At 40.2% G+C, this 19,341-nt stretch overlaps 1 protein-coding gene across 7 annotated transcripts in view; it reads left to right on the top strand.

The window, feature by feature from the left end:
• LOC126412234 (kinesin-like protein Klp61F) overlaps window positions 1-19,341 on the top strand; it is a 298,109-nt gene that overhangs the window by 140,104 nt on the left and 138,664 nt on the right. For all 7 annotated transcript variants that reach the window (XM_050081728.1, XM_050081745.1, XM_050081762.1 and 4 more), the window contains one exon: window positions 1,353-1,518. In XM_050081728.1, coding sequence (XP_049937685.1) covers window positions 1,353-1,518 — 166 coding nt within the window. The remainder of the gene's footprint in view (window positions 1-1,352; window positions 1,519-19,341) is intronic.

Genomic DNA, 19,341 nt, shown 5'->3' with positions numbered 1-19,341 from the left:
GTGGGTAATTATTGCTCTCTAATGATGAACTAATTAATGTAAAGCCTAGGCCCTGCTATGGTTTGAGTTTTAGAGTAATATTGATGCCTCAATCTGTTGGTCAAAGTGTATCAGCAGTGAAAACGTTTGGAATATCTACAACCTGTAACATAGTGCCTTTGGGCAATTGTAGCTGGACAAAGTAGTAGGGTTGTTTTAAGTGTGCTGGTAGTTCACATTGGTAGACAGAAGTGTGTGATTGTTGTATCTCAAGTATTTTGATCAATTTTGCGGATGTGAAATGCACAGTTTTGTAACTATATTCTTTGTGTAACTGACACTATGTGTGTAATGCATATATACTTCATGAAAACGTTTTATGTGGAACTATGCGCAGTTATTGTATGAATGTGATATATAATTGTTCTCCTTTGGTACAGGTGGCACAGGGATGGTCAGATTGTGACCAAATAGATTGTATTAAAGCTGGTCAGCACTGTTTATGCAAAATACTTTGACTTATTACCTTGTGTTTTACACATATGCTCCTATTTTTGTGTGTAAATTTTGATTGTTTTTCTGCCAGCTGTAATTAAATAGTATGGTGCATCCCCCCTCCCCCCTGCACCCTCCCCCATTTTTAAAGGCTGTAGTGATTTAGAGAAACCCAGAAGAAGCTTAAATCAAGGTCAGTCAAGGCTCTCCAAATCTGAAGCTTCCTGTTTATAAGTCTTGCATCTCACTGCTCCATTACCTTAACATCTTCTCATGCGACCTCTGCTAATGCTTGGGAATATGTAAGACTGAAAAACTGGAAGAGATATTATTTTGTCTCTACTGCATGTCAACACTCTTTTCAGATTACTGTTTTCTAATTACCAGGTCTGGTAGAAAATTGTAAGGGCTGTCATGTCTTTTTTGTGCCTAAATCTAGACAAAACAGAGGGTAGAAAGAGGGATAAAATGTTGGTATATATAAACACTAATTATTTGGTGAATTTCTTACAATTATAAAAAAACAGAAAAAATAAATTAGTAGTTTGTACATATATTCATCTATCAACCTCAGGAAATTGGTCTTTGATTGTTTTGAGATACATTTAATCTACAGTTGTTATGTACTGTTTGACCCTGTTCCAACTACTTTATTTATTCCAGGTGTGTGTGTGTGTGTGTGTGTGTGTGTGTGTGTGTGTGTGTGTGTGTGTGCCAGCATTTGTTTTGGGGGCAGGGGGTTGATTGGTTAGGAACAGGAGGTTATACATTGGCTGATGTTGTGTGTGTCATACAACTAAAGAGAAATGAGATGATAACGTTAAGTTCTATTAATTTTTAATTTGCTGAATAAATATTGTATAGTCACGGAACTTAAGGTTTTCAGATTCGAGGCCTGATGTCTGTACCAGTGAAAACAATGGATGATGTTGGCAACCTTTTATGCAAGGGAACTAATAATCGTCATACAAGACCAACACTTCTTAATAGCAGCTCCTCTAGATCACACGCCATATTCACTTTTAGATTATGTCGGCATATTGGGTGAGTTGTCATTAATTTATTTATAATTGTCAATAATTTAACTTGCATGAATGCAACACTAGCAGCTCATGCACTGATGTTCAGTGTCTCTATAGGAATTATCTAAGGTAAGGGGAACAAAACTAAGTACACAAGAACCTTGTTTATCCTGAGTAGGTGGGACCAGATATCATCTGGACAAATCCGGAAATATTTTTGTAAATGCTAAAACCCTAATATTTACTGGAGTGTATAAATGTTTTATTTTGACACTAACAAGAAACACTTTTTCAGCACTTAAACTCTATATATACTGTAGTCAACTTACGTTTATTTTCTGAAATAATGTGTAAGTCTCTTTTGTTTCAAACTTGTGCAACATAAGAGAGCAGCACAATTGCAAAAATCTTTTACTACCGTCAGTTTGGCTGAAGCTGTTTCTGGCTGATGTACTAGATAAACCGTTAGTTTTCCAGCAGTGCCATTGCCTCTGCTTGAGGGATTATTTCTTCACTTGAAACACTAGTTTCGTTGTCCCCTTCATCATCACTGTCATTCTTAGTAGTAGAACAGGAGACAGTACAAATTTCGTCATCAGTCATCATGCTGCAAGATCACTATCATGTACATCTGAGCAACCAGTAATGTTTGCTGACATTTCAAGGAATTCAGCAGTGTTGACAACCTCACAGACTTCACCGGTGGAATCACAATTAGCAGGCCATATGGTTTTCCACCACTTCAGTGATAGTTCAGCAATTTGATCATAAGAAGATGCAACAATAAAAACCAGATCTTTGATATGTACTGATTTCTATACAGAAATCACACCAACTTCTTCTTCTTCGATTTATTTACCCAGTAACTGTTTCCTGGACACATGTGTGATGTTCTCCAGTACACTTTGATCCATTGCTTGTAGAAGAACCTTATGTCAGGAGGGAAGTGCTTCACTCTGATGTCACCACTAACACTTCTCTCCTGGATGTGAAAGTGCATTGTCAATAAACAGTATGGCCTTTGGCAGAAGACCCTCTTCCTCAAAATATCTTCTGACACTTGGCACAAAATCATCATGAAACCAGTTTTTTAAAAATACCGCTGTCCATCCATGCATTTTTTGTGAGTTGTAGACAGTTGGCAAACGGGGCTTACTAACATGTTTCAGTAAACTTGGATGTTTTGGTTTCCCTAACAACAGGGGAGGGTATTTGTTTCTGTGTATTGCTGCAAGCGATTAGTTTGGAAGCCAGCACCTTAGTGGGTAACACCTGACAAAGTCCAGAATCATCTGCATTATAAATCTGGTGTGGGGATAAGATTTCAGAGGAAATAAGTTATTCAAACTCTTTTTGGTGAAATTTTTCACAGCATCTGCATCCCTCGTAAAAATTTTACTTGTAACTGAAAGCTGGCGTATGCCATTATGACCTTTACATCTTTCCAACCAACCTCATCTGGCTGTGAAGTTTGCCATTGAATTTTTGCTGTTTAAGTTTAGTTCCTTTTCCTCCAGGATAGGACCAGATATCAGAATACAATGCTCTCTTTTTCTCACTGAAACAAATGAATAATTCGTCTTCCAGTGTTTAATTTCTTGCATTCTTCATTGTACTGTGCCACTGTCTTTAGTCACCATTTTGAAGCAAAAGTTTTCAGATTCGTTTTGGTTCTTCTTCCAGTCTGACACAATTGATGTCCATACACCATATTTGCAACATTTTTGCTGCTATATTCAACAGTTCACCTTTCTCTGTTTAGTGCTTCCATTTTGCCCATTGAAACAACCACTTTCTTTTGCTTTGAAGCCACTCACACACTCTCAAAACATGGTAACAAAAGAACAATACTGATGCAACACTTTGAGGAACAGATCCTAACTAGCCATAACAATGATAGCTGGAAATGTAGGACTGCTGATGTCAAATGTTATCTGTGGTGCTAACATAACAACAGTACATGTACTATACCCTGCACATTTTCATGTTAAGGAGGAAAAGGAAAAAAAAAAAATGATTCATATAAACCAGAAATCAATGTTAATTGGGGCCAGATAAATGAGGTTTTTGTGTACTTTCAAACTCTTCTTCTTTTTCTTATTTATTTTTTCAGGCATTTACTTCACTGGGCAAGGTCAGGAGCTTTAGCCCGTATCTTAAGTCAAACCAAACATCCTTAGTAAGTTACCATTGCAATATATGTAGTACCTGAACAGTATGTAATAACCATAATGGTAATGGCATAGTAATTACAGTATGAATGAAATTGCTTAGCAGTACTGCTGCTGCTCCTAATAATGATAATAATAATAATAATAATAATGTTGGTGGTGGTGATGATGAATATTGTATTAAGTGATTTAAATATTTTTCTTAGAATTATACATTGTCTTTTTTGTAATTAGATTTTGTGTGCCTTTGTAATAAATATGTGGCTTTTCTTTAGAATGAACATGGATGACAAAAATGTTTCTATTCTGTATTGGCTGTATATTTATTTTCAGTTGGTACTGGTTTTATAGTTATAATTGTGTGTAAATTTTAAAACAAAATTCCAAATTGATAAGTTGAATACATAAAGTACCTGCATATTTCAGCACCTCATAAAATAAGCAGTACTCACAATTTGTACTGGAAAACACAACAAGGCAATGTGTACCCACATTTAAGTTTTCCATTTTTAAGGAACCTTAGGAAAGCACTGTTACAATAAACTGAGGATAAGAATGAATTTGCTTCAGGTTGCAATTAAATTATGTACAATTTTGTTTCAAGATAGTCAGTTTCAAGGCTTCCAGCCACATCATCAGATGTAAATGTGAACTGATGAAACCCTATAGCTTTGTGGAAGGAAAAAAGTGCAGCTTCGTCATAGGAAAGGCAAAGATAATCACAAGTTAAACTACATTTTTTGACACCAGTCAGCTCTCAAGTTACGGTAGATTATTAATTATCACATGTACAAAATAACCCTTTGTAGAATATGTTTCTATAAACACATTACTTAAGTCAAACCCCTCTTTTACGTTTTTGTGTGATCCAGATGAAAACAACACAAAACTGAGGAAAATGCAGAGTTGAGGAAAATGTTGAAACCACCCCAAAATATGAACAAAAACTTGTATAATTGACGTATGTGATTAAAAGTCGCAACGCTCTCCAATACTTTGTATAAAATCTGTGCAAGCGAAGGTAATTAAATGTACGATATGATGTTTTATACAATAATTTATGATAACGCATGGTGTATATGCACCGGGACGTCAGGAAAAAACCTGGGAATCTTTTCATCTGGGAGAAAACTGGGAAAATCCCAATCCAAAACTGGAATGTCTCATTGTTTTAGTTTTCAGTTAAATTTGTGCAATTTTGACTGGTAAGAATTGATACTCTAACAAAGAATTTTAATTTAGCCCCCTTCTGCAGTATAATACTGCAACAATAAAATATAAACAAGGAAGAAAAAAGCCAAAATAAAACTTAACTTGCAAAGGAAATGTGCCATTTACAACAACAAAACACAGTGCACACGCAAGTGTCTGCTAACAGCAAAATGTGCCAAAGGCTTTAGGGTGAAAAATATGCAATACTTCATAACAACAAACTGCTTCCAATGAACGTGATGTCACAGCTGTTTACATTAGATTCGTTTGAGCACTTGCCAGCAGGCTCATGCTCATGCGCAGTTGAGTTGTGTATGAGCAGTACCTTGTTCTGCTTCTGGCTACTTGAAGTGCGGCTGTTAGCTGTATTGGCAGTAGCAACAAGCAGCCAGATGTTACCGGAAAACTTTTTCTGGCGCGCCTAAGCTGCCAGATTCGCATATGCGCAGAGCAGTCTGAGCTGTAGTGGGGAGGTGAGTAGCCTCCATGTGACCTGTGTTTTACTGTTTCGTCTTCGTTTACAGCTCTCACATCAGATGAAACAAAACGGATTTCTGTGGCCAGGAGTTATCAAGTGAATTAAAATACATACACATAATTATGGAAAGCTAGAATATGTTATTAGCTTCAGTTTTATGATTTTCTTTCATTTCCAGGTTTTTGGCAGTCATGCAGTAATTGCCTTGCAGAACAATGAAGTTATTTTTGTTAATTTCCTAAGAAATTTACCTTTTACTAATCTTTTCCGCAGAGGCAGTTAATTTATTTGAAACACTGTTGGCTAGTGTCAACTATTTGCTGAATTTCAAGTGCACGTTTTTATCTTCTGGCGCTTCTGGCATTATGCCATAACCAAAGCACTGGATAATACAGTAGTGGTACTCCAAGAAAATTTGCATCCTGAAAACCACGATGAAAAGCTTAATATCATACTGGGGCCTAGTTATTTGTGAATCTGGACATACGAATGTGCCCTTTGAGCTGAATTATGCATTTTAGTACGATTTATGAAATTCTGATGCTCTTGGAATATCCTCTGATGTTGTGTCTCATTTATGGCGTAATGTAAGCTCTCTTAATGCTATATACATACGAATATATGGGCTTCCTATGTCATTGTAGCTGCACATGCACAGTAACGTTGTTTCCTGGCGCTCTCTGACAACTGCTGAAATGAACAGGTCGCGGGAAAATATTGAGAATGTTGGTTTGAAAAAAGCATTACTTTCAAAGTAAATTTCATTTTACTCAAGATGAATTATGTTACATGTGCGAACATAACAGAGTGTTTGATTCTAATTTAAAGCTTAACACTTTGAGGGCCAGCCACTTAGAACAATTTTGAGCCCAGAAGACCAGACATTTATGTCATTATTTAAAATTTTTGTGACACATTTGTCTGATGTATCTTAAAATGGAACACATGCAAGAAAGACCAATATTATAAGTGAAAGCTTAGCTTTCCTTGTAGTTACGCTATGTATACCATTTTAAACCATTAACTTTTCCAATTTGTGTGTTTAGGCTACGTAACAGTGATGCTGCTATTGTCTTGACTACATCACATGTCCTATGCTCTGAATATCTGCTATCATCAGCTGGCGAGATCATGTGACACGAGCTATGATTGGCTTACAGAAGTGCATTGCAATCTTGATTCAGCGCTTCAGAAACTAATGTGCTGTGCTTGATGGAATTCAAATATATACTTCCATAATATGAAAATATTCTGTATGTCGTAATATGAAAATATGCAGTGTACAAGTTGCTCTACATCAAAGATCTTTCCAAAACGTGTTTTTCTTTTTTTCTGGGGTTTGGTTTCTAAAGTGCTGGGAAGCGCTACACTGGTGTATAAAACCTTAACCATTCAAAGGATTGATAAGGTTTACAGTTCCGAGGGCAAATATACTGGCACTTAAGACAGAAAAAGTGTATTTTCACCTCGGAAAAAGTATATTTTTAACTAGGAAATCTGGAAAAAATTTGTGAATTTTTTTTTCTTGTCCGAGTATACACCCTGTAACGAATTTCTTCGGTTCTTAAAAAATTGCAGGCTTGTAACAGCAAGTAAAAACTGAGATTGGTATCGGGGTACAAGGTAATCAAGCTAGTTTTTGACATGTTACAACCACAAATTATGCGTTCAAAATATGCATTTTTCAGAAATGATTCTTTGTGCTTACCAGAAAAAAAGAGCAAACTGATGAACATGTTGGATTAAACAAAAACATCACAGCAGCTAAGTGGTTAAACCGCAAGCATTAATGCAAACATCTGCTTAATGACAAACTTTGGCACCATTTTTGTTACTGTGTAATGCTTTTCTTACAAGCTGCATGTCATATGCTCACCACCATTAAAGTGTTGTTTTAGGCTTGCTGAAAGAAACAGAGATGTTAAAAAGTGAGTTTACTTTCCCAGTTGATGTTAAAAGTTTTTTGGAAGTTGGCTCAGTGAATTTCTGTACACTGTGTAAAATGTAAATTTGAAAGAAAGCTCAGGTGCTAAAGTTTCGTTTCATGCCTTCTGTCACTGCTGCCAAGCTTTATGATGTACAGTGTGTGGTGTGTATAGCACAATGTATATACGTGAGTAGTGTGTGTAATTGTTGCAGATGTATCGTGTCAGATTTAAATGTGAAAGTCTTTAAAATGTGCTATTACAAAACCTTTGTTCTATTTCTGTGTGACATCTCTGTCTTAGCACGTCTTCTGCATGAAAAGTATATTTTCAGCACTTCACGAAATGCTTTCACCCCTACCTGTACTCCCATCGTTGAAAGGCCACTTCTCCTCTCCTCACATCCAGTAGGTGATCTCATTTTGTGTGTGTTAGTGTGGTGTGGTGGCTGCGCTGACTATTGGGTGACTTAACAAGTCGCCAGTCAATAATAGTTCACTAGCCAAACATGGGCAATGTCTCCTCGATTATAACCTCGTGTATTCTTCGAGACTCAGTGTTTGAATTTAAAAGGTTGATGTTTGATATTCTTGCTGAATACAGTGCATCAGAATTATATGCAAAAAAGAAGAGACTGATTTCTGTGTGGCACAAGAGAAGGTGGTGGGTGGGTCCCTTCGTCACGTAGTGGCTTGGTCCGGAAAAATTTGCATCAGCTATCTTGCTTTTCCATTACCCCTGCAACCTAGTAGTAGTTGTATCATAATTGTGTGGTGAAGCTAAATGTTGCAACTTGTGTTGACAAAACTAGTTGTCATAGGAAAGACGAAGATGCTCACAAACTAAACTACATTTTCTTGACACAAGTCAGCTCTCAAGTTACGATAGATTATTAATAACCATATGTACTAGATAACCCTTTGTAGAACATATTTTTCTAAACACATTATGTGAAACTATAATGAGAATATTTTCTTAGTCAGTATGTAATTATGGAATGAGCTTAGAACTTAAGTTTATTTTTGCCTAAGAATGATAAAAAACATTATTTGACTACAGAAAATTAGTGTATTATCAAAAGTACCATAAACCTACAGGTAATGTTACTCATGAATTGCTGAAGGAATGTAACGTAGTCAGGCTCTCTAACACTACAGCAGAAGAACTGCATTAATCAAAGTGACCATCTTCCTCAAACAAGCTATAGACAAACAATTATCTTGACACTGCTTGATATGAACAAGACATTTGATACCGTTAATACTGAGATCTTGTTTCTGTAAGTTGAGTACTTTGTTTTTCTCACACAGTACACTCACATGGTGTAGCACCTGCCGGTAAAACAGATATTAACAAGTTGTTTGTTGATTGGAGAAACCATCATATAAAAATGCTGGAGGAATAGATACCAATTAATTGTCTGTGGATTGGAAAAGTGATTATGGGAAAATATGCTCTAATGAGTTGCCTGGGTCTCAATTCATGGTCTGTGGCTTTCTCGCTGTATATCCATGATATTTCATCTATGATATGTTCTTGTAATTATCTTATGTATTGTAGTGCTTTGAGAATTTCGGAATAAATTCTAGAACCACTTGGCCTTCCACCGTTTCGAACACCCAATATTTTAGAGGTGAGTGGGAGAAACGAATATGCCCTACTGCGCATCGCCTATTTGTATGTGCAGGTCAAAAAACTGTTATGAGGAAAAGATGGATGCAGCGGTCAAACGACGGCAGACAAGTATCGGCTGTATGGTCCACAGAGTTTCCATGTATGGGTAGAGAAGAACTAGAAAAGTTTATGTAGTATTCTGTGCTCTTTAATGTCTGTGTTGATTGTAAAAAGATTAATGAACAATTGAATATAGATTTCTGTGCACATTCATGTATTGGACTGGGTTGAGATTAGAGACTTTTAACTTAATTCATGTCTTGGCTGTGAATGAAGCAAGACACATGTATGATGTTCATAAATTATTTGGTTATCAAACCAGTGATATTTGAATATGTGTAGTAAATGAGTCTAGTGTTTAAGGACTAAGTTAGCTTGCAGGAGTTGTTGTCTGTGGAATGTAAAAATATAGTGATTGAACTGAAAAGTATTCTACGAGTACCCAAATTATTTCATGGATAGAGAAGTAGTTTAATAAATTCCTTTAACCAGCTATAGTCTTCAAAGAAGAAACTTTTGGGAGACCGACATAGCTGATTACCCAGAGAAGAGGATCAGCTACACACATCATGCAAGTTAACTGAGTTGAAGAGATGTGTGAGCCTTGCAACCCAATACCACACTGTCTCTTGTCGTCCGAGAAATGTTAGAGTATTTTGATAACACCCAATATATGTAAGTGCTAGCCCTAAGAATGTCATGTATGCCACATCAGATACAATATTAGCTCAGTAAAACTTTTTGTTCAGATTTTTTGTTCTGTGGGCCATATTCGATATTGTTTGCAATGTGTCAGTAGGTTAGAAATAAAATACATGTTCTCTGTGAAAATATGACCACTTATTGGCCATTTACCCAGGTTGCCACAACTTCTGGAATTCAGGAAATGTCAGGGAATTTCAAACCTGTCAGGGAAACTTGTTAAAGAAAAAGGGGGGGGGGGGGGGGGGGGAGAATCATGTTTTTGCCTCAGTAGATGAAAAGGTTTGTTTACTGAGGTGTCTCGTGCATCATCAATGGCTAGGCACAGCTGAGTACATGCACCACTTTCCAACTCTCTCATTCTTACTGCGTCTCCCCTTTGTACCACTCCCCTCAGCTTGCAGTCAGTACTGCCACCACTTCTTGCCACTAGCCTAGCAGATGGTGACGAGAGGCAGGAGGACTGGTTTGTTTGGATCTAATTCTCAGAGATTGTTGATGCAGTAGCGAGAGATGGTGGTCATGTATGAATGAGTTGTGTCTGAGTGACTGTGTGAATGTGGGTATGCTCTTGTTTTCTGACAAAAGCTATGGCCGAAAATTTAGTTGGGAGTGTGTGATTCTGTTGTACATGCCTGTCTGCGGCTCAGCGATCGTCTTTACAGTGAGTTGCTACCTATCCTCTTTAGTATTGATTCTCAGAATATTTGCACAAGTTATCTGTTGCATGGATTGGTAAACACGTTCTTATTTCATCAACATGGTGTCTGTGACATGTGAATAGCTGGCCACATGAGTGGACTTCCATGACAAGCCAAAACCGCAGGCCATTTGTATGGGTATATCTAACGGATCAGGCCTGCCAATCTGAAGCCCAATGTTTCCCACTAATGTGAAAGCCCTGCCCATTGGATCTAGTCTCACCAATCTGCCAGCAGTCCGGGTCTGTTTGTGTGTGACATAATGTGGCGAATTTTTGTGGTTTATCCAAGGACCCAGGACTGCAGTGCTCCTTGGCAGGCCAAAGGCCACAGGCACTGGGTTTCAGGAATTGCAACTGTCTCACTGCAAGTACATTGTACAGTTCGGCACTTTATAGACATTTTATTTATTCTAGTACATTTTGGCACTTGGAAAATAATTTATATATTAGAAACAATGGACGATAAGAAGATAATTGTGGCAGCGACTGCTGGTTTGTACACTATGTACTCATACATATCTCGAAAGAAAAATCACACAATACCTGTAAAATTGAACAATGGAAAATCCAGGATGGAATGTAACAATACCAGAGAAGGAAAGTTGCTACTCACCATATAGCGGAGATGCTGAGTCGTGAGATTCACACGATTAAAGCTTTCGGCCATTAAGGCCTTTGTCAGCAGTACACACACACACACACACACACACACACACACACACACACACACACACACGTAAACGCAACTTGCACACACATCTGCAGTCTCAGAGAGCTGCGAACTGCGCACAGCAGCACCAGTGCATGATGGGAGTGGCGACTGGGTGGGGGCAAGGAGGAGGCTGTGGCGGGGAGGGAGAAGGATAGTATGGTGGGAGTGGCGGACAGTGAAGTGTTGCAGTTTAGACGGAGGGCAGGAGAGAAGGTGCAGAGGGGGGAAGGGGTAGTAGCGGAAAGGAGAGAAATAAAAGAAATTAAAAGACTGGGTGTGGCGGCGAAATGGCGGCTGTGTAGTGCTGGAATGGGAACAGGGAGGAGGCTGATGATGGGTGAGGACAGTGACTAATGAAGGTTGAGGCCAGTAGGATTACAGGAACGAGGGACATCATGTTTGCCAGCGTGTTCAGCAACAAGGTGGTCCACTTGTTTTTTGGCCGCAGTTTGTCAGTGGCCATTCATGCAGACAGACAGCTTGTTGGTTGTCATGCCTACATAGAATGCAGCACAGAGGTTGCAGCTTAGCTTCTAAATCATATGGCTGGTGTCACAGGTAGCCCTGCCTTAGATGGGATAGGTGATGTTAGTGACCGGACTGGAGTAGGTGGTGGTAGGAAGATGTAAGCGACAGGTCTTGCATCGAGGTCTATTACTGGTATGCGCCATGAGGTAAGGGATTGGGAGCAGGGAGGGGTTGTGTAAGGACGGACGAGTAAATTGTGTAGGTTCGGTGGATGGCGGAATACCAAGGTAGGAGGGGTGGGAAGGATGGTGGGCAGGACATTTCTCATTTCGGGGCATGAGAGGTAATTGAAACACTGGTGGTGAATGTAACTCAGTTGCTCCAATCCCAGAGGGTACTGAGTTATGAGGGAATGCTCCTTTGTGGCTGGACTGTGGGACTTTGGGAAGTGGTGGGAGACTTGTTTTTGTAAAAGGATGGGAGGATAATTACGGTCAGTGAAGGTTTCAGTGAGACCCTCGGTATATTTTGAGAGGGACTGCTCGTCACTGCAGATGTGATGACCTCAGATGGCTAGGCTGTACCGAAGGGACTTCTTGGTATGGAATGGGTGGCAGCTGTCGAAGTGGAGGTATTGCTGGTGGTTAGTAGGTTTGATATGGATGGAGGTGGAGGTACTGACGTAGCCATCTCTGAGGTCAAGGTCAACATCTATGAAGGTGGCTTGTTGGATTGAGTAGGACCAGGTGAAGCAAATGGGGAAAAAGTTGTTGAGGTTCTGGAGGAATGTGAATAAAGTGTCCTCGCCTTCAATCCCGATAGCAAAGATGTCATCAATGAATCTGAACCAAGTGAGGGGTTTAGGATTCTGGGTTTTTAGGAAGGATTCCTCTAGATGGCCCATGAATAGGTTAGCATAGGATGGTGCCATGCAGGTGCCCATAGCCGTACTGCGGATTTGTTTGTAGGTAATGCCTTCGGAGGAGAAGTAATTGTGGGTGAGGATATAGTTGGTTATGGAGACTAGGAAGGAGGGTGTTGGTTTGGAATCCATAGGGCGTCTGGAAAGGTAGTGTTCGATAGCAGTAAGGCCATAGGGATTAGGGATGTTAGTGTACAGGGAGGTGGCATCAATAGTGACGAGCAGGGCACCGTGTGGTAAAGGGACAGGAACTGTGGAGAGTTGGTCGAGGAAATGGTTGGTATCTTTTATATAGGAGGATAGGTTCCGGGTAATAGGTTGAAGGTGTTGGTGAATCTTTTTGTTGTGCCTATCGCGGCTCAGCATCTCCGCGATATGGTGAGTAGCAACTTTCCTTCTCTGGTATTAATACCTGTAAAATAATAGGCCTAACACAGTGACTAATATATGACAATAATGAACATAGCAGAACCAACATTTTATTGGTGGTCACCTATAGTGTTGATTTGCACAAATCTTCCCTGCCTTGTACACTTGTTTCAAGAGACCTACTTTTTCCTGAGGTTATTTCTGAAATCAGTGAAGGTATTTCAAATCTGTTTTCTACTCCAAGGACCCACATATTTTTATCTCAACTGTGTTTTGATTTATTGAAATAAAATAACAAATGTGATCTTAATGAAATACATATATCATTTGCTTTACTTTCTCAATCTAACAATAGTTCATTACAAAAGATGTTGATGTTAGTGCGAGGGTTGAATGAAAAGTGATGCCTCCACCTTTGTTATTTGGGTTTGGATGGAAATATTATAATAATGCAAACACAGAAATAATCCTTAGAATGTGATCTTTAATTGCCAATATTCACTTTTCCACAAAATCACCAGCCAGTTGGATATATTTCTGCTAACTATGAACAAGTTTTCTGAAGCCGTCACGGAAGAAGTCGACACTCTGTTTCCGCAACCACAGTCTCAGAGTTCCGTCAGCATCTTCATCAGAAGCATAATGATAACCCCACAGATCATCTTTCATTATTGAGAGCAGATGGAACTCAAACAGTGCTAAATCTGGACTGTATGGAGGATGCCATATGGTGGTGAGATTCAGTCTCTGAAGTTCTGCTGTGGTGACACATGAGCTCATCGTACACAGACCCTCTGATAGCCAAACAAAGCAATGATGTGACCCACACGTTCTTGTTAAATGCCAGTTGTGCTTGCAGTTTCTCTCTGAATGATACGGTGATTGTTCTGAATCAACCTGTCAACATTTTGCTTGTGAAATTCAGTGGTTGCTGTCACAAGACATCCAACTCTTTGTTTGTCACACACGGCAATGTTCCCGCCTCAACATCTTTTAAACTTACTCGCTTATGTAGCCATGGCAAGAAAATCGTGAAACAGGGAAAAAAGATTTGTGTCCTTCAGGCTGGACTAGAAATGGTGTACTTCGAATTAGGCAGGTTGAAGGGGGAAAGAGACAATGGGAGCTGGTAACAGGTAACAAGTTGTAGTCAGAAGCAGAAAACCCCAGAAATCAAATTTCAGATTCCAGTGAGCAATCAGTTTGATCTGTTACCTGAAGTAGAAGAGCCTCAAACAGTGTTTGAGCAAAGTAGGCTGGAGCGGACTCATAGTAACAATTGTGAAGCTAGGTCAGGAGTAAAGTCAAGCAGAAAGAAAAGAGTTCTGCTGTTAGGTTGCAGTCATGGGAGAGGCGGAGGCCAGTTTCTACAGGTTAGGCTGGGAGTCGAGTAGCAAGTCACAAGCATTGTGGAACCTAGTGCTAAGTGTAGTCAGGTTACAGAAAACCTAGGGGTCTTGTGCAAAGATTTTGATGGTGGGAGCAGCAGAAAACAGCCTGGCTAGCAATTCGGATTATAGTATTAGGTTTGACCTGGATGTAATAGGAGCAGCGGCATCTCACACTCGTGTGGGGTTTGTGGATGTTTTGCAGTGCCATGACCGGCCTTGGGTTAATATGGCTGTCAACTGTGTTAAGAGAGAGCCGGAGGTGTTACTGTTGGCATAAACTAAATCTCATATCTGTGCTGTGCCTGTTGATGTGATTGGGAGGTGGGGCTACACTAGTCATGACCTGAACCTGAATAGGAGAGGAAAAGATAGATTAGTTTATTTTCTTGCAGAAAATGTAAGGAGGGCCACATGCATACAAGACAAAATACCTGTGATTACTGGAGTCAGAGGGACACAATGTTTAGATTAGAGTCAGGTTACAGACAAAATATTAAAAGAAATTAAAGCAGAACAGTGCCATAATGTCTGCAACAGTATCCAAAGAAATAAAATTTGTGTATTTCATCAGAACATTAGAGAATTGAAAAATAAGATAGATGAGCTTCTTGTATGCCTAGAAAATGGGGTAAATTCTGAAAGTATAGATGTTTTGTGTCTCTCTGAACACCATGTAACCACAGGGATGGAGAAGTTAAATTTAAGGGATTACAGATTAGCATCTTATTCATGAAGAGTCAACATGGAAAAAGGAGGAGTTGCTACTGATATAATAACTGGACACAAATAAAAAATATTGGAACGTAATAGTTTTTGTGTAGATCAGATCCTTGAAGCATGTGTTTGTGAGTTGCTACTGCAATATACTTCTATAGTAATTGTGACAATCTACAGATCCGCTCAAGGTAACTTTCAGTTATTCATGAAAACTCTAGAGTTATTATTGAGCTACCTGTCAGACAAAAAGAAGCAGTTAGTGGTTTGTGGTGATTTTAATGTAGATTTCTTAAAAGACACAAATAGGAAAAATGAGCTATAATCTTTGTTTGGTTGTTGCAGTGTAGTATCTGTTGTAAATTTTCCAACTCGTGTGCAACAGGATAGTAGGTCACTGATCGATAACATTTTCAGACAGTGTTCAGGCAGAAACAATTAATGTGTACCCAGTTGTTAATGGGCTATCTGATCATGATGGACAGTTAATGGAAATAATACATATAGCACCTTACAGGCTTGAGGAAGGGGGGGAAACCTTCTATATCCAGTTCTGTATACCGAGTAGAGTCATACAAACAATTGATGTAGCATATGAACAGGGCTCAGTTAACAGGGTAGATTTCTCCAAATTTTTGGGTGTTCACATTGATGACAACTTGAACTGGGAGAAGCATATTACTGAGCTACTCAAACAATTAAGTTCAGCTACTTTCGCTCTTCGTATAATTGCTAGTCTTGGTAATAAACAGATCAGCCTCCTAACGTAATTTGCATATTTCCACTCAATAATGTCTTATGGAATAGTTTTCTGGGGTAACTCACCACTTAGACATAAAGTATTGATTGCACAAAAGAGAATAATTAGTGGTGTTCACCCAAGGACATCATGTAGGCACCTATTATAGGAATTAGGTTTTTTAACTGCACCATCAGAGTACATATATTCACTAATGAAATTAGTTATAAATAATCCATCTCAATTCGCGAAGAACTGTAATGTTCATATGTTCAATGACCTTTCCTATCCGTTATTGAAGCTGTCAGTTGCTTAAAAAGGAGTACATCATTCAGCAACAAAGTTCTTTGATCATTTGCCCAACAACATAAAGTGTCTGGCAGGTGGCAGACCAAGTTTTAAATCTAGATTAAAATCATTTCTTTTGGACAACTCCTTCTGTTCTATGGACGAGTTTCTGTTTCAGAACTGGTAAGAAATTTGTGCCTCTAAATGCATTTGCATGTGTAGAACTAACAATTTCAGTAAAATTAATATTAGCACTATTCATGTGTGTATATATATCTCGTGATCTGACTTGCTGCACATCATATCGATAAAATAATTGTAAAAATGATCTACAGAACATGACATAACTAAACTAAACCAAAACAACGGCACACAGTACTCACATCAACACAATCACCATAAACTGCTTTCATTCTCTGATGAATCTCCTTTGGTGTGACACCTTTTGCTGTCAAGAATTCAATGACTGCATGTTCCTTAAATCACATTGACCGACTGTCTGCACAGGGTTCCATACTTTACACTGTACAACATAACTGTTCAGTGCTAAGGCTATGGAACAAGCCAGTACCTGCCACATACCAATGCTGCCAATTTTTAAAGAGTTACGAAGGTGGAGGCATTAGTTTTCAGTCAACCCTCGTTCTTAACATATTTCCTCACACGGAGGAGAAATCTACCAGTCTACCATGGGGCATCAGCTTTTGCAGCATCTTTCCCTTCTGTGGTGCATGTCTATCCTCTTGCTATTCCTTTTCCCATCTGTTGGAGAACATGTCTGGGGTGTTTTTGGAAATGTTTCACACTGTCTGTAGCTGACATAAGAACGGTCTCACCATTGTTTTTCATTCCTTTTTCCTATCTTCGTTCACCTTCTCCTATCCTTCATCTGCTTGGTATTGGAGGCTCTTCTTTTTTCTTCTTCCTCCCTGTGCGCTCCTGAAGGCCGGCCCACGCGTCTGACATGTAACAGGTGACTGGACAATTCGTAATTCCCAGCCCCGCGTCGACAGGTGGAGTTCGCATGTACTCCCTGGTACAGATCAGGACCAGAGAAGGGTGACTGCCTGAGCCACTACCTTCCCAAATTGCTGATTGGTCCCTCTCTGTCAGGTGTCTGGGAGTTGTGACCTGATGTTTGAACAATCACCTAAGGCGGGGTGCCCCCTTGTGAAGGGGCCCCCAGTGTGGAGGAGCATGCCATCAGAGACACTGGCAATCATGGGGGATTTTCTCGCAATGAGCCAATCATCTTCACTTCCCAATCAACTGCTAAAAAACCTAAACCGAATGAGGCTAACGATTCAAAGAACCTCCCAGCTGCACCACGGTTCCTCATGGGTTCAGTTACTGAAGACGGTCAGTCCTTCGCTACAGTAAATCCGTATATTATTCAGAAAGATGTTGATGCAGTTGCCGGCCCTGTGAAATCCTGCTCTCATTTATAGAATGGCACTTTGCTTTTGGAGACTACTTCTGATTCTCAAGCACAACAACTGCTTGCCATTTCACTTCTCCAGGGCTATCCCATTCGTGTCAAGATCTATAGAACTCTGAATGCTTCATGTGGTGTTATATAGGCTGCTCAATGGTCTGACTGAGGCCGAAATCCAAACACACCTCTCTGATCAGGGTGTCATTGCCGTCCACCGGGTGATGAAAAGATAGATGCCACCTTAGTACCTTCTCACCTTTGATAGAGAGGCGCTTCTGTCCAAGATCAAAGCAGGCTATGAGGTTCTCACAGTCCGACCGTATGTTCTGACCCTCATGCGCTGCCACCAGCGTTGTCATTTCAACCACACTCATGTCTTGTCGACACCCGGCCAAATGTGTAACCTGTGTTAGGGATGCGCAAGAGGGTGATTGTGCGCCTCCTTCTCCCTGATGTGTCAACTGCACCGGTGACTATGCCACCTCCTCTCGAGATTGTCCCGTGTATCTCAGTGAGTGGACTGTCCATGTTATCCGGGTAAAGGAAAAAGTTCCTTATCCGGTTGCTTGCAAGTCATTGGCTAGTCTGGCTAGTCGCAAACCCTGTGTTCTACCATTTGGTACTTACAGTACTGTTATTGTTACATCTCGCTCCATGAAGTATATAGCCATGCAGACTTGCGACCTCAGATTCAGCTCTGAATATGTGAAATCGCCCAGTCTTATGGTAGCATCGCAGTGCCCTCGTCCAGCTGCACAACAAGCCATCAAACTCTCATCTCATGGGGCAAAGTAACTAGCTACGCAACTGACAGGCTGGGAAGAACAGAAGGTATAGTCCCATGAAAATTCCTACATCCCTCCAGCCAACCAAAACCTGAGTGTATTTCTGCTAATCGGAATAGATCGAAGAAGTTCAACAAAGGCAAACAGTCTTCTCCTTCGCCGACTCTTCTACAGTGTTGCCACATTTTACCTTCGCCTGGCTGCCCTCCTTGTTGCCTGTGCACTCTGCCAACCGTTTTTCTGCATTGGACCCCGCACGCTAACAGCAGAAGAAAGCCAATACTTAGGTGGACTTCATGGAGCAGGTTCCTCCTGTCTCTGTGCCCTGTAGCAGCGAGTCTTCACAGAGTGGCACTCGGCAGCTGCTGACTTGACACCCCTTCATTTTTTCATCATGACTCCCCTCCAATGAAATGTTCGTGGCCTTCTATCCAGTGAATAAGATTTATGGCTGCTTCTAGAATCACAGCGTCCACTTGTACTCTGCCTTCAGGAAAAAAAACAGCATCCTCATGACCGCTTTGAGCTTTTGAATTTCTTCCTGGCCCATTTTGACCTTCCACCCGAGGTCGGCATTTCATCTACATCTATATCTACATCTACATTTATACTCTGCAAGCCACCAAATGGTGTGTGGTGGAGGGCACTTTACGTGCCACTGTCATTACCTCCCTTTTCAGTTCCAGTCGCGTATGGTTCGTGGGAAGAACGACTGCTGGAAAGCCTGTGTGCGCGCTCGAATCTCTCTAATTTTACATTCACAGAATCTTGAGCGTTACAGTGCTGCCTTTACTGTGAGGAAGCTAGATCACACTCTCACTTCATCCTGATCCTCCACCCCAGGGCCAGACGCTGTTCTCATTCAGATGTTGCAGCACCTTTCTCTTGCGGGCAAGCACTTTCTGTTTAATATGTACAACAACATCTGGACAGAGGGCATGTTTCCCAGACACTGGTATGAAGCCACTGTCATACCCATACCTAAGCCTGGTAAGAACAAACACCTTCCTTCTAGCCACCGCCCCATTTCTCTCACCACCTGTGTTTGCAAGGTGATGGACATGTGACTCATACCCGGCTGGTATGGTGGCTCGAGTCTCATAATTTACTAACCACTGCAGTGTGTAGATTTCGAGTGCGCCGTTCTGCAGTTGACC

Source organism: Schistocerca serialis, chromosome 1 (assembly GCF_023864345.2).
Source record: "Schistocerca serialis cubense isolate TAMUIC-IGC-003099 chromosome 1, iqSchSeri2.2, whole genome shotgun sequence".
Lineage (NCBI taxonomy): Eukaryota > Metazoa > Arthropoda > Insecta > Orthoptera > Acrididae > Schistocerca > Schistocerca serialis.
Note: the sequence above shows the minus strand (reverse complement) of the source record. Positions and strands in the feature narration are given on the sequence as shown.